This window comes from Elgaria multicarinata, chromosome 1 (assembly GCF_023053635.1).
Source record: "Elgaria multicarinata webbii isolate HBS135686 ecotype San Diego chromosome 1, rElgMul1.1.pri, whole genome shotgun sequence".
NCBI lineage: Eukaryota > Metazoa > Chordata > Lepidosauria > Squamata > Anguidae > Elgaria > Elgaria multicarinata.
Genome location: NC_086171.1, coordinates 67,655,694 through 67,669,641, shown reverse-complemented (window position 1 = coordinate 67,669,641; position 13,948 = coordinate 67,655,694). Strand labels below are relative to the sequence as shown.

General features: G+C 45.0%; 1 protein-coding gene across 1 annotated transcript in view; it reads left to right on the top strand.

Annotated features, from left to right (window-relative positions):
* EEPD1 (endonuclease/exonuclease/phosphatase family domain containing 1) overlaps positions 1-13,948 on the top strand; it is a 67,412-nt gene that overhangs the window by 24,898 nt on the left and 28,566 nt on the right. The window contains exon 2 of the mRNA XM_063129661.1: positions 12,102-12,153. Within this exon, the coding sequence (XP_062985731.1) occupies positions 12,102-12,153 (52 nt within the window). The remainder of the gene's footprint in view (positions 1-12,101; positions 12,154-13,948) is intronic.

Genomic DNA, 13,948 nt, shown 5'->3' with positions numbered 1-13,948 from the left:
ACTTGTTAGCAGTATAGTGGTGATGAACAGTGGACCATCTCTGACTTGCTGCCCTCTAGTAGTGATGGGCTTCCACCCCCTTCATCCTGAGCCAAGGATGATGGGAACAGTAGTCCAACACAACCGGAGGACACTAAGTTGGGCAAGGCTGCTGTAGAAAATGGTTCTTTCTATGCTAATGAGATGGATTGGACTCAGTTGATTGTTTGATGTTCAAAGAAGTTTGAGCAATCTTAAACTCACTGTTGCTCAATTCATTTTAATAACTTGAAGACACTCTTCTACACATGTCAATGAACTTCTGTTCTCAGCCATTTTATCCTTTTGTAGATTGACAACAAAAGCAACACGTTCCTCTTCTTCCCCCACAAGGCATTCTAGTAACCTCGAAGACGTCTGTTTGGATTTTTGCCCACGTTCGAGTTACTTGAGTTCAGGGAGCTGACTCTTAGCAAAGTTCGTTCAGGCCTGAATGCATTCCTTATGCAGTTTTTACAGTTGCACATGAGCAGGGCAAAGAGGAGAAAGAAATGACCCAATGGTCGCAGAGTGTGTTGTTTTTTTACATTTCTTTTACAAGACAATTGCAGTATTTCTCTGACATCTTAAACATATTTTAAATTTACGAAATCTCAGAAAAAACTTAGGAATTACAATTTAGAATGAAATACTCCCATGCTGGCTGGGAATGATGGGAGTTGCAGTCCAACACATATGGAGGGCACTCGGTTGGGGAAAGCTGTTCCAGGGCTTTGACTAGTGGATTGCTCTCCCGGGCCTGAGATTTGGTTCTGTATTCACCCACCCCTGTGCCCTAACAGCGGGTTTCCCTCTGCTGTGTGTACAGATGTTTTGCTTTTACCTGAGCTTTGTCATTCATGCCTCAGTTCCTTCCCCATCCAAAGGGATCTCCTCTATGCCACTTTTCTGAGAACAAACATCTTCCCTGGCTGAAAACAATGGAGCCTGGGAGCCTTAAATTTTGCTGTCGAGACTGAGGAATGCTGCCTTACCAAACGTGGGGAAGAAACATAAAAACATAAGAAGAGCTCTGCTGGATCAGACCAAGGGTCCATGTAGTCCAGCATTCTGTTCACACAGTGGCTGCCCAGCTGCCCATGGGAAACCTACAAGCAAGACATGAGTGCAACAGCACCCTCCCACCCATGTTCCCCAGCATAACGGAGGTAACTCTTAGTCATCAGGTCTAGTAGCCATTGATATTGTTCTCCTCCAGGAACAAGCCTTTGATGGGAGGTCATGGTGATTTTGTTTCACAGAAATTTGAGATCTAAAGTTGTGAGATTAAAGGCTTCATTCCCGCTCCCAAAATTAGCCCTGATCAATTATATCATGTATGTAAGCGCCATGAATATACGTGCAGTTAGTAATGGACCTTAGTCACGCAGGTCTCTGTCATCGCCACATGCCACCATCTGATTGGTGTGGTATACTTGCAACTGCATGTGCAAAGCAGGAACTCTTGTCATATCTGCCTCTGACAAGGCGGCGATAAGGATGCTCTCTTACACTACTAGCTGCCGCATGTGAGCAACAATGTGTCAGTCTGCTGTTTACCTCAGGCATGTCCTGTGTACAAGGAGATGTTCATGCGACTGTTACATTAGCAGAATTAAGTAGTAAAGCTCACCTGGATTTCACCACTTCAGTCTGCAGCGGGTTGCAGAATCAAATGCTCTCCCTCTCTCACACACCCACAATAAATGAAAGCCAGCGCATAGAAGAATAACTTGGTTGTGCTGGGAAGTATGTGAACTTCCCTTGTGCCAGGAAGGGACATTGCTTGGTTGGGGAGGGCAGAAGCGTTCAGATATGCTCCCTCCCTGCACCATGAAGTGGTAAAATCTAGAGAAAGCTTTATCATTCGCTTGAGTTTGATATCAGTATAAAGTAGTGCATTGTGAACAGAAGAAGGATTTGACCTCAGAAACCAGTGGTTTGCTGCCTTGTGCTCAGTCAGCTATGGGGAACTCCTTTGGTCTCTCATGCTACACCAGACAGTGCTGTTGATTTTAGTTGCTAGGCTGCTCTACCGCAGTTGTTTAGAAAGAGGGCTGCAGTAATACTGTGGTGACATCCCCTCAAGACAATTGAATCTTGCTGAGCTGTGAGAGTTGAGGCCTGACAGCCAGATCTGGCTCTTTGACTTGATGCGTTTCCTCTTCATACAGTTGTTGTTTTAACAGTCCCGTTGGTCCAAAGATCCACCAGAACAGACTGGAGTCAATTAGCGTGTGTTTTCTTTCCTCACTTTGATAGCTTATCTGATTGGGACGTTTGGAGACTGTCACCAGGGGAGGATTCTCTCTCTCTCTGGGATAATTGCAGCAGTTGGATGAAGGGTGGAGAGAATGAATCATGAATGACACCATTGAGAGCATAGGTCGATCCTGGAAGCTAAGACAGATCCGCACTACAAATTGATAGTAATAATATTGGCCTTCCTTAAGGCATTGTTGTAAGGCTGGGCTGAGCAGCATGTGGCCAGTGGAGGCTGGTGGCTCTGATGTCAGTGGGGCAGTGAATGCATGCTGGCTTTCAGTCAGAACTGGCCAGAACTCTATGCATATCTCCTTTAGAGTTCTGACCGGTTCTGACTGAAACCTGGAATGCCCCCACTGACATTGGAGCCACCAGCCTCCACTACGTGTGGTCCTCTAGATATCATTGGACTTCAATTCCCATCAGCCATCAGTCCAAGAACATGTACCGCACCACAAGTTGCTCCCCACCCCCTTTAAAAGGATTGCTGAGATGAAGGACTTCATTTATTGAAAGTATGTTTATGCACCATGTAAAGCCTCTTCAAGGTGCTTTACATGGTAAACTATTAAAACAATAAACTATAAAATACAATTAACTAAAACAGCGAAAAAAAGTTAAACAAAAAGGACAGGAAGAACTCCTAATTTATATAATAAATATGGGCATCCATTCATTTAAAAGCAGACTGGAACATCCAGGTCTTTATGACCAATCTAAAAATATTCAGGGAAGGAACCTCACACGCAGCCCGTGACAGGGCATTTCACAAGGATGGGGCTACCCCAGAAAAGGCCCTGTCTCTTGTGCCATGCATTGAGCTTTCCAAAACTGTTACATAAATGCTAACAAACTATTTTGCCCTAAGCCTCTGGCTTTAATATATAGCTGCTAAACAAAAGATGCATTTTTTTCCTGAATGTTGTAATCTAATTTACCCCAGAGAGAAGTTTGCAGGATTCTACCCAAACCCTTGAGTGTTGTTGTTGTTGTGGGGAATAGAAAGCAGTTTATTCTTGCACTTTCCTTATAACATTAATTGGAGTCAACTGTATTATATATTAGCAGGACTTTCTTTGTGTAGCCCTGCAAGAAAAGGGCAATATACATCTACATGCTCCCTTAGGGCTTAGGTTATGTTGATTCAGCCTGTTTTTCCTCCTTGCAAACTTAGGTATGTGTGGAATTTAATGATACTCTGGATTAAAATGACCTAGAATCTGAGCCATCCATGAATGTTTAAACCAAAAGCACTTGACATACATTTTTTAAAAGAAGTAATATTAGCATGTAGTACACAGAGCAATATCTATGCAAGGCTGCTGCTGCTGACAAACCTGAGGCTTAAAATTTCACATAGCACCGTTAAACTCCTCATTAGGTGAGGTGGGGAGTAGGGGAGAGCTGCATCCTAATGGGGAAATTGTCTTGTTTACTTTGTGGTTTATAAAAAATTTAATAGGGCATTGAGAATGGTCATAAGCTTAATTTCCCCCACTGTGGCTTTTAACAGTCATGCAGCTTCCCGCATGAAACTAATCAGATGCTTGTGAAATTAGAGAGTTCTATCTAAGGAACATGTGGCCTCATTAAAAATAATAATAATTGGCATGTGTGGTTCCAAATGCTGCTTTAAAAGTCCCTGCCTGTAAAAATTACGAGAGAGAAATGGTTTGGCATGGGTTTCCAATTGCTCTTTCTAATGATGTTTTCGGCCACTTTGGTTCTGATTTCCTGCTGGCTAGCGGCCTGCTGGTTTTCTTACTTTGTTTATACCGTTGCTTATATTTTTATCTTGCACTTTCTTCAAGAAGCCATGCAGGGTATTCAGATGATCCCCCATACCTAGGCTGGCAAGACCCAAACCTACTTTGTTTCAGACACCTTTCAACCATTCTCTGATCATCTTTCTGGCCATTTTTCATACAGTTGGGCCAGCGAAAGACCTGGCCACAGGTTTGGCGCAGCATTGGATGCAGGAATAGTGCCAGCAACCGGCATTCTTGGGCCAGGGGCCTAGCACCCCAGTGGGACCTACTGCTGTTCTAGCTCCCCAATGGGGGGATGGACCCTGACTGAGATCTCTGAGTAGTCAGGCAGCTGAGTCTAGGAACATAGGAAGCTGATTTATACTGAGTCAGACCCTTGGTTCATCTAGCCCAGTATTGTTGACACTGACTGGCAGCAATGGCTCTCCAGGGTTTGAGGCAGGATTCTTTCCTCGCCCTACCTGGAGAAGCCAGGGATTGAACCTGGGACCTTCTACATGCCAAGCACATGCTCTGTCTCACTGAGCTATAGCTCCTCTTTCAGTCCAAAGGCCAAATTCCATTTCAGAGAAGCTCTGAGGGCAATACTGGTTCCAGGGCCTTGAAGGCCTTTGGGAAAGACACCTCATGGGCCCCTTTCCCTCATTGAGTCTTCCTTCTCACCATCATTGCCAGTAGCTGTGATTGCCCCTCCTGCTCTTTCTCAGCATGGCTACCACTAACTTGCGTGACAGCCAGGGAGCAAGTAGGCCGCAGCATCTACTGCTCTCCTCACAATCTCTATTGAGAGGCAAACAAACAGGCCATGATGGAGTGGAGCAAGTCTAGGGGACTCTTGTCAGTGGGGCCCTGCTTGAGGGTGGGTTCTGGGTAAGGACCTGACTGTGCCTACCCTTGATACCATCCCTGTCTCCAGGGCCACATTCTAAAGGTGGGCAGGGCTGAAGGCAAACGGGGACAGGGCAAATTATATCCCAGATACCAGTATATTTAAGCTTAATGTTCCTATTGCCAGTAATTAACCCTGAGGAGATGCGTTTCAGCATTTTAGAATTGGGGGGGGGGGGAGAGTGTACAAAAGCCAGGAAACCACCCCAAATCAGTGTTTTGGGAAAGTGGGTGGGCCCAGGGGAAACATGTTTGGCCATCTCAGGACCCTTGGAGGATTGGATTGGGACTCAAGAGAGCCGTCTTTGCCCCCAGGCCTAAGGTTTCCCCACTGCTGGTCTAGCTGCAATTTTAATTTCTGCAGTGATCCAGAATGATGCTACATTAGGGGCATTGGGGCACATTAAAATGTTGGCTAGACCTAACCATCCAGTGTCTTTCAAATCGCTGCTGCCCTTTGCCAGGTAAGCTGATCAGGCCACACCAGTGGTGGAGGGGGACCACCAGAGGACCCTTTGATCAGGGCCCCATCAAATCTGAAGCAGGCCCTGACCAGAGGCAGTGTTTGTAGCAAGCTGCTCTACATGGGATGAGCCACACAAAAAGTAGCTCACATGACTCCCACATGCTGAGCATAACATGTAGGCCTGGCCCTAGATGTTTTGAAGTGCTTCATCATCATAAGTGACTAAAGGGATTCAGATGATTTGAGGAAGTTGTGTCTGGCCTGGTCCGAAATGACGCAGAGGAAGCAGCGTTGAGCTTGGCTGCCGGAAAACCACATTCTGATCTCTGCTCAGCCGTGAAACCCACCCTTGAGGGGAAAGGCACATTCTTCCAGCCTAGTTTACTGCGTGATTGGGGTTGCCAGCTTTTTCTGTCCCTGATCCTGTGTCTTTATCTACAGGTTAAAAAAAAAAGAAAGAAAAGAAATTGAGCAGTTTTCCCCATTCTTTTCTCTCGCTGCTAGGAAAATACTTCCCCTGTTTAACATCCGCCTGACATAAAGCAATTAAGACACAGGGGCCTGCATTTCACTCCATGTAAGCATGCTTGGAAGCTGTGCTTGGCACACTGTGTGTGTGTGTGTGTGTGTGTGTGTACACAGGTCAACAGCTGCACATCTGTTGTCATCTCATGAGATGAGAAGCAAACAGTTTCACGCTCTCTCCTACATGAAGGTAACTTCACTGCAGGCCATCTGGCACATGTGCGTCCTACTGTCTTGCACTTCCAATGCAAAGCATGGCCCGGTAGCCGCATCCTGGAAAAACCGTCATTGAAAGTCCGTAATGGGCAAGTGGGTCAAAACGATCAGCTAGGGAGCACGAAGCTGTTGCAAATTAATGGAGATGTACGTTTCTCACTGAAAGAGCTGAATGGGATTTAGCTAAGGCACTCGGATAAACCCAGGAATCAGACAACCTTAAATTACATTTGATTGCTTCCAGGGTTTAGAGCTGTTTGGCAAGGACGCAAAGCTAAGCTCCTCGGATGATAAACACATAAGAGAAACAATCCTCTGCTATTCCCAGGTTCCTCCCACCGCCCCTTAATTTTATTTTTAGCTGTGCTTGATGTCAGGAAACAGCGGGAAGTCATTGGCCATTTCTTCAAATTTGCACATCCTCTCCCACCCCTCCTCAAATCAGTGGTGAAAACAACTTGGTTAGGTAGGTAGAATCAGATGGAGGAAAAGATATTTCGGAAATGTCAACAAGCCTTGAGAGAAATTAGAACAAACAAGATTTATTTATTTGCAAAATAATCATGGTCTGTGTTTTCAAAATTGTAAGCCAAGAATTGCTTTTATGATCTTCAGATCTGCAATGTTGGTCTTCTCCTTTTGGATAGGATTTTTTTAAAAAAAATCAGTTAAATGATTCATCCAAACCCAATTTAAATGTCTCTGCAAAAAGAGACAGATGCAAACTGCGCTTCCTGGTCAATTCTGTCTTGTGAATACTTTGAAAAACGGATGGATCCTGCGGCATATCCTGAAGGATGTTTTTGTTTTATTTTTTCAGTGGTCCTGTGGATTTTCCATAACTGCAAAACTATTTTAACCTCAGTGAGGTAGGATCGATGCCCATAGTTAATGTGAGAGCAAACAAATATGTGTTGGATTAAATACAAATGTAAAACTTTGTTTATATGGAAGAATGGACTATAAATAGATTAAGGCCCTGTGCGGATGTCATGCTGGCGCTCCGAAAACCATGTTTTACAAATCAAGAGCCAGCCTCAGGAATATACGCTTTTTCCCTGTCCCTTTGCTGGATGCTAAGACATGGTTACGACAAATGATCAAAGGGAAGGAGAAGGTAATTCATGCTGGTGAGTGGAGTAATGACAGGGTAGAAGCACACCTTCCTAATCCTGGTTCCTAGTGGCATAGTAGTACAGTTTGGTGTGCAGGTGCTCTTCATGAGCCATTCCCCGCCTCCCCAAATGCTCAGGCCAGGATTACAGAGGAATTGCAAGCAATTGCTAGGTGAGAAAGAGCAAGAACGCCTGATCTCCTCTATCTCTCCATCCAATTCTATGAATATGTTGATTGATCAACACAAGACTGGGGTCTGCTATGCCTGGTTAGGCCTCATCTTGAGTATTTCATTCAGTTCTGGGCATCACACTTCAAGAAGGATGCAGACAAGCTGGAGCGTGTTCAAAGGAGGGCAACAAGGATGATCAGGGGTCTGGAAACAAAGCCCTGCAAGGAGAGACTGAAAGAACGGGGCATGTTTAGCCTGGATAAGAGAAGATTGATACTTGAAAGGTTGTCACATAGAGGAGGGCCAGGATCTCTTCTTGATCATTCCAGAATGCAGGACACGGAATAATGGGCTCAAGTTACAGAAAGCCAGATTCCAGCTGGACATCAGGAACAAACTTCCTGATTGTTAGAGCAGTACGACAATGGAACCAGTTACCTAGGGAGGTTGTGGGCTCTCCCACACTAGAGGCATTCAAGAGGCAGCTGGACAACCATCTGTCAGGGATGCTTTAAGGTGGATTCTTGCATTGAGCAGGGGGTTGGACTTGATGGCCTTATAGGCCCCTTCCAACTCTACTATTCTATGATTCTATGCCTACCTCTCCTGCTGGCTGATTGACAGTTGATGGATATGGATATTAGGTGAAGAACTACTAACTGATGATTGTGTACTTGATAACTGGTTGTCTGTATCAGCCTTCCACCAACATGGCGTCCTCCAGACGTGTTGAACTACCACTCCCATCATACTCAGTCAGTACAACCCATGAGCATGCTGGCTGGGGTTGATGGGATTTGTAGTCCAACACATCTGGGGGGGCACCAGGTTGAGGAAGGCTGGCTTCTATCATGCTGCCAAATCATAATGCAAATTTTAATACAAATCAGGGTGCAGATCTGTGGTCATTTCAAATCTCTGTGACGCTTCCCAAGGGATCCTCATATTTCTGTCCCTTGTCTCTGATTGCTCCCATGTTCTTGGATGTTTTTGCATACTCCCTCCCGCCCACCATCCCCGCCCCAAGCCAGGACACAAGCAATTGCTTTCAGCCAAGGTCTTTGTTTTGTGACTGCTATACGCAGAGAAGGCTGATCAGGTGTCCTTGATTTAGGGATTTTCCTGTGTCAAAGTTCTGGAATCGTTTGATTGCACCAGCATGAAACAAACAAGTAGATTGAGCTGGGGAAAGTTCAGGGTCATGGGGGATTCCATGGTACATTCAGGGCATCTTCATGGGATGAAGAAAGCTGGCAAGAAAAGTGTGAGTGGATCCTCCTTTTCTGGAACTTACTATCATGGTGCATTTCGGGAGTGAGGCAGCAGCAGTGCAAGGTAGCAGTGGGTGCTCTGGGCCGAGAAACCATTATGGGTGTCAGGATCTAGTAGCTGACCTGCTCTGGGATGGCCTCTTCGTATAAAGCTGAGGCTTCCTTGCTGGTCTCTCTGAGCATGCCCCTTTGGCCAAAATTGGGAACAGAGGCAGAATTTCTGCCTGACATTCCTTAGGCTGCCAGTTCAAAACTCACTTTGGATTTTGAGTCCTGGCCTCTTTACTTTGCCTGTTTTGTGGACAATCCTTCTCTGTGGCTGGGTATACAATTGCACACATTTTCTTTTTTTTAAAAAAAGATAACCTTTTAAGACCTTGGAATGTAACATATTAGACAACCAGCAATAACTACTTCCTATTTTTAGATCATTCGCACTGCAAGTCCTGTAAAACCCACCGAGGATGTCCAATCAGTTCTGCGTCCTACACCAGGACCTGGTGCCAGGCTGCCATCTACCATTTAGATAAATCGATCTCTCCTTCGCTATGCAGTGCTATAAATCCTCGCTTGGTGATTATGCTTCCTTAGGAACCTCATGCGTTGCATTAGTCAGCATAGGAACCTGGCTAAAGTTAACAGCAGATAGGCAGACAGTCTTATTTCTGTCCCTTCCCTTTCTTTCTACCGCATTTTGGGACATGGGGCTATATCCGTCAGTGCACATTATCATAAAATGTGAACAAAATGGACTTAGTTATTACGGGCAGCAAGGTAGATGTCCCGGGAGCTGGATTTCTTTGATTCTACAGAGCAGCCTATTAGAGTAATGAAAAATAGATAAAATAGATATAAGTGGAATTCAGTACCACAAGATGTGGTGATGGCCAGCAATTTGGGTGGTTTTAAAGGGGGATTGGATAAATTCCTGGAGGAGAAGGCTGTCAACAGCTACTAATAGTTTTGGATGATACAGATTTTCTTGACCCATTTCAAACCGGCTTTAGGGCAGGATACGGAGTTGAGACAGCTATGGTCGCCTTAGTGGATGATCTTCACATGAGTATTGACGGGAGGAGGGTGTCCCTGCTGGTACTTTTGGACCTTTCAGCAGCTTTCGATACCATCGACCATGGTATCCTTCTGGATCGCCTGAGGGGTTTGGGAATCAGGGGTGCTGTGCTTCAGTGGTTCCGGTCCTACCTCTCAGGTAGATTCCAGATGGTGATGCTTGGGGATAGTTGCTCCTCAAAAAAGGAGCTGTTGTATGGCATTCCACAAGGTGCCATCCTATCTCCAATGCTGTTTAACATCTACATGAAACCGCTGGGAGAGATCATCCAGAGGCATGGGGTAGGGTGCTATCAGTATGCTGATAACACCCAAATATATTTCTCTATGCCTTCAATAACAGCATCAGCTAAGGATAGTGTGTCTCCTCTGAATGACTGCTTGGAGGCGGTAATGGGCTGGATGAGGAAAAACAAACTGAAGCTGAATCCAGACAAAACAGAGGTGTTTGCTGTCTGACCTAGGTTTGGAGGTGTGTCAACCAGTTCTGGATGGGGCTACACTCCCCCTGAAAGACTGTGTTCACAGTTTGGAGGTGCTCCTGGATCCATCGCTCCAAATGACAGCCCAGATAAACACGACGGCCAGGAGTGCCTACTATCAGCTTTGGCTGATACGCCAGCTACGCCCCTTCTTAGAGTCAGAAGACCTAAAGACAGTTGTGCACGCGCTGGTAACCTCAAGGCTTGACTTCTGCAATGTGCTGTACATAGGGCTACCATTGTACCTAGTTCGGAAACTTCAACTAGTTCAAAATATGGCAGCCAGGTTGATCACCAGTATATCTAGGAGTGAGCATATTACCCCAACATTAAAATCACTCCACTGGCTGCCAATTAGTTTCCGGGCAAAGTACAAAGTGTTGGTCATTACCTTTAAAGCCTTAAATGGTTTGGGTCCAGGTTACCTGTGGGATTGCCTTCTCCCATACAGTCCGCCCCGCACACTCAGGTCCTCTGGGGAGAATTTACTTCATTCAGCCAAGACTAGGCCGACATCAGTTTCCCAGAGGACTTTTTCTTCTATCACCCCGGGATTATGGAATGGCCTGCCGGAGGAGATTTGTAATATTAACTCTCTCTGTGATTTTAAGGCAACTTTGAAGACTAGCCTTTTCCGGCAGGCCTACCCAGATTAATGTAAAATCAAGAATTTTTAAAATGTGTTGATTCCTGTACTAATGTTGTTCCCTGCCTCAATCCAAGGGGAGAGGAGGGTAAGAAATTATTATTATTATTATTATTATTATTATTATTATTATTATTATTATTATTATTATTCCTGATGGCTAAGTGCAACCTCCAGAATCAGAGGTAATAAGCCTGTATACACTAGTTGTTGAGGAGCATGGGTGTGAGGGTGCTGTTGCACTCATGTCCTGCTTGTTCATCCCTGGCCGATGGCTGGTTGGCCACTGTTTGAAAGAGTGCTGGACTAGATGGACCCTTGGTCTGATCCGGCATGGCTCTTCTTATGTTCTGTCCATTAGTGTCTATTGGCTGATGGGAAGATTTCTGTGGATCATTACCACAACACATCTGACCGGTAGCATAAGTACCTTTATTTATTTTTAAAGGATCAAATTTATAGAAGATGGATGTATTAGTTTTGATTAGCTGTGACATAGAGGATCTCTGTTCAGAAGCAGTCCACCTCCAATACCTGATGATTAGGTTAATAACAAGGGTCGTGTATTACCTGCATGTCTTGCCTGTGGGCTTCTCAAAAGCATCTGATTGGCCATGGTTGACCTTCATGGCTCCTTGGCCTGATCTAGCAAGGCAGTCCTTCTAAACTTACTATTCCAGGAGTTCTCTTTCAGATGTAGTAAAGCAGCCTTCCAGATTTAGCCTCCGTCCACCAAGATCCAGCATGGCCATTGATTATGCTGTTTGAGGATGATGTGAGTTGCAATCTGGAGGGCACCCAGGTTGGGGAAGGGCTGTAAATAAAATAATATACCCCTCGGGCTATTGGCTCTTGCATACTGAATTTTGGGGTGACAGTACGGTTGACCTTTCCAGCCAAGGATCAACTTACAGGAACCATGTCTGATTTAAACAGAGCAGGCAATGCCTTTGGTGTCTAGCAAAGTAATGTAAATTTCTTGTGCATCATTCCTTTGCAAGACAGAGCAAAGAGAGATGGCAACCTTCATGCTTGCTTGTACAGATGTAGACATACTGATGGCAGAGGGACTGCAGCTGTGTAATTGGTTAGCTAAGTAGCTACAGCAAATTCTCACATATCCAGGAGCAGTCTTGTGTGATTTTTAAATGACATTTTCTGTGTTTTCTCTCTCTCTTTCTTTCTCTTCCTTATAGCATCAAGCTTTTGGCTGTGCAGGAGCTGGTGGACCGAGATGCACTAGAGAAGGTATTTTGACCTGTTTATTGAGCGGCACAAACCTATTATTCAAGCACAGCCCTTCTATTAACACTAGGATTCCCTACTTACTGTGTCCAACGCTGTGCAAGCAAGAGATTCTCCACGCCACCCACTTCATATTACATAATATTAGAGGAAGAAAAATTGGTTCCCAACTTGAAATGGGCTGTCTTCTTCCTGTGGCAGCAGCAGCAGTATGCCAAAACTAATAGCCTTCAGGAATTTTTCCTGTTGGCATTCTCCAGGCCATTCTTGTTAGCTGCTAGATCAGCCTTCCCCAGCCTGGGTAGGATCTACACTACTGCTTTAAAATGGTGACAACCATTGGGGACCAGGTCACGCTCCCTATACAGTTTTCAAAACGTTTTCAAAGTGTCATACCCTGCTTAGTGTAGATCTGGCCCTGGAGTCCTCCAGATGGGTTGGGCTACAACTCCCATCATTCCCAGTCGTCAAACTGGCTGGGGCTGATGGGAGTTGCAGTCCAAGACATTTGGAGGACACCAGGCTGGGGAAGGCTGCACTAGATTATCCCCTGTCATACCTCTGCCTTTTTAATAGGCCATGATCCAGAGAATCATGCAACTAGTTCTGCATGCCCGTGGGATGGTCAGACTCGCGTTTTGCCCAGGCTGCATGGCAAGCCCCTTTGGAAACTGAGATGAGTTTCAAAGCAGCGTGCGGTATGACTGAGATGGTGTATCTGCTCAAATGGGGCAGGGGGGTGGAGAGTCAAAAATCCCAAGGGGGGTATGGGAGTGCTTGGCCTAGAGCATGTCTAAAGTAACTCAGTTATAGAAATCTTCTAATTTGCTGCTGTCCCCTTTAGATGGAGCAGTGCGAAAACTACATTTTCTTAAAGCTTTTCTGGTTTGTTTAGTAGTGCATTATGCCATAGAAGGAGGGCATGCAACAGATTGTTGCGGTGTACTCATGGAAGGGAGGATTATGTACACCGCCTTGGGTTCCTTGGAGGAAAAACGGTGAGATATAAATGCCATGTTACAATACATACATACTCATGTTCTGGTAGAAGTACTCCTATTCAGGATTCCAGTCAGCTGGTTATTCCATTCCATCACCAGTTTCCAGTTTGTCTTTTCCAGCTGACACTCAAAATTCTACTGCTATTAAGTATTCTCAATCCTTGGTTGACTACTTTGGGGATGGGTTGGCCCCCTTGTGTACTGTTTAAAAGATTTCTTTGTACTTCTGCAAACCTGGGGGGCGGGGTTTCCTTTAAGCTTGCTGATTCCTCCCTTTTAATTCTCAGTGGCACCATTTTGGCTCCATTTCTGATGGCACTCACCACCTGAGTTCGCTACTAAAGGAGAGGGATGTATAAACGTATATAAATATAAACTGGTGTGCATGCATTTTACAAGACTTTGAAAAGGCTGCACTTTGTATCACCCTGCTTTTTTGTTTGTGCTTCACCTTGCAAAATAGTATTGCTAATGGGAAAACAAATTTAAGGTTTACTCACTTTGTTGTTTCCCCACTCCAATATAATCTCTCTTCCTGTACTCCAATATAATATCCCGCTTCTGGCATTGAACTGGGCAGACTCGAACTGTAGAGTGTAACTACATTTGCAGTGGCTTTTTCTCCCTGCCTCCCGTTGGCTTTAGAGTACATTTCAGCCAGATCAGTGTTTCATCATGATTAAACCCATTGTTATCTTTGTTAGTTCTAAATCACTTTCGCAGCAAATCAGACTGTTCATGAGATGACTGTTAAGCAGAAGAGAGAGTTTATGCACTCTCACAAATAAAGCTCCTGC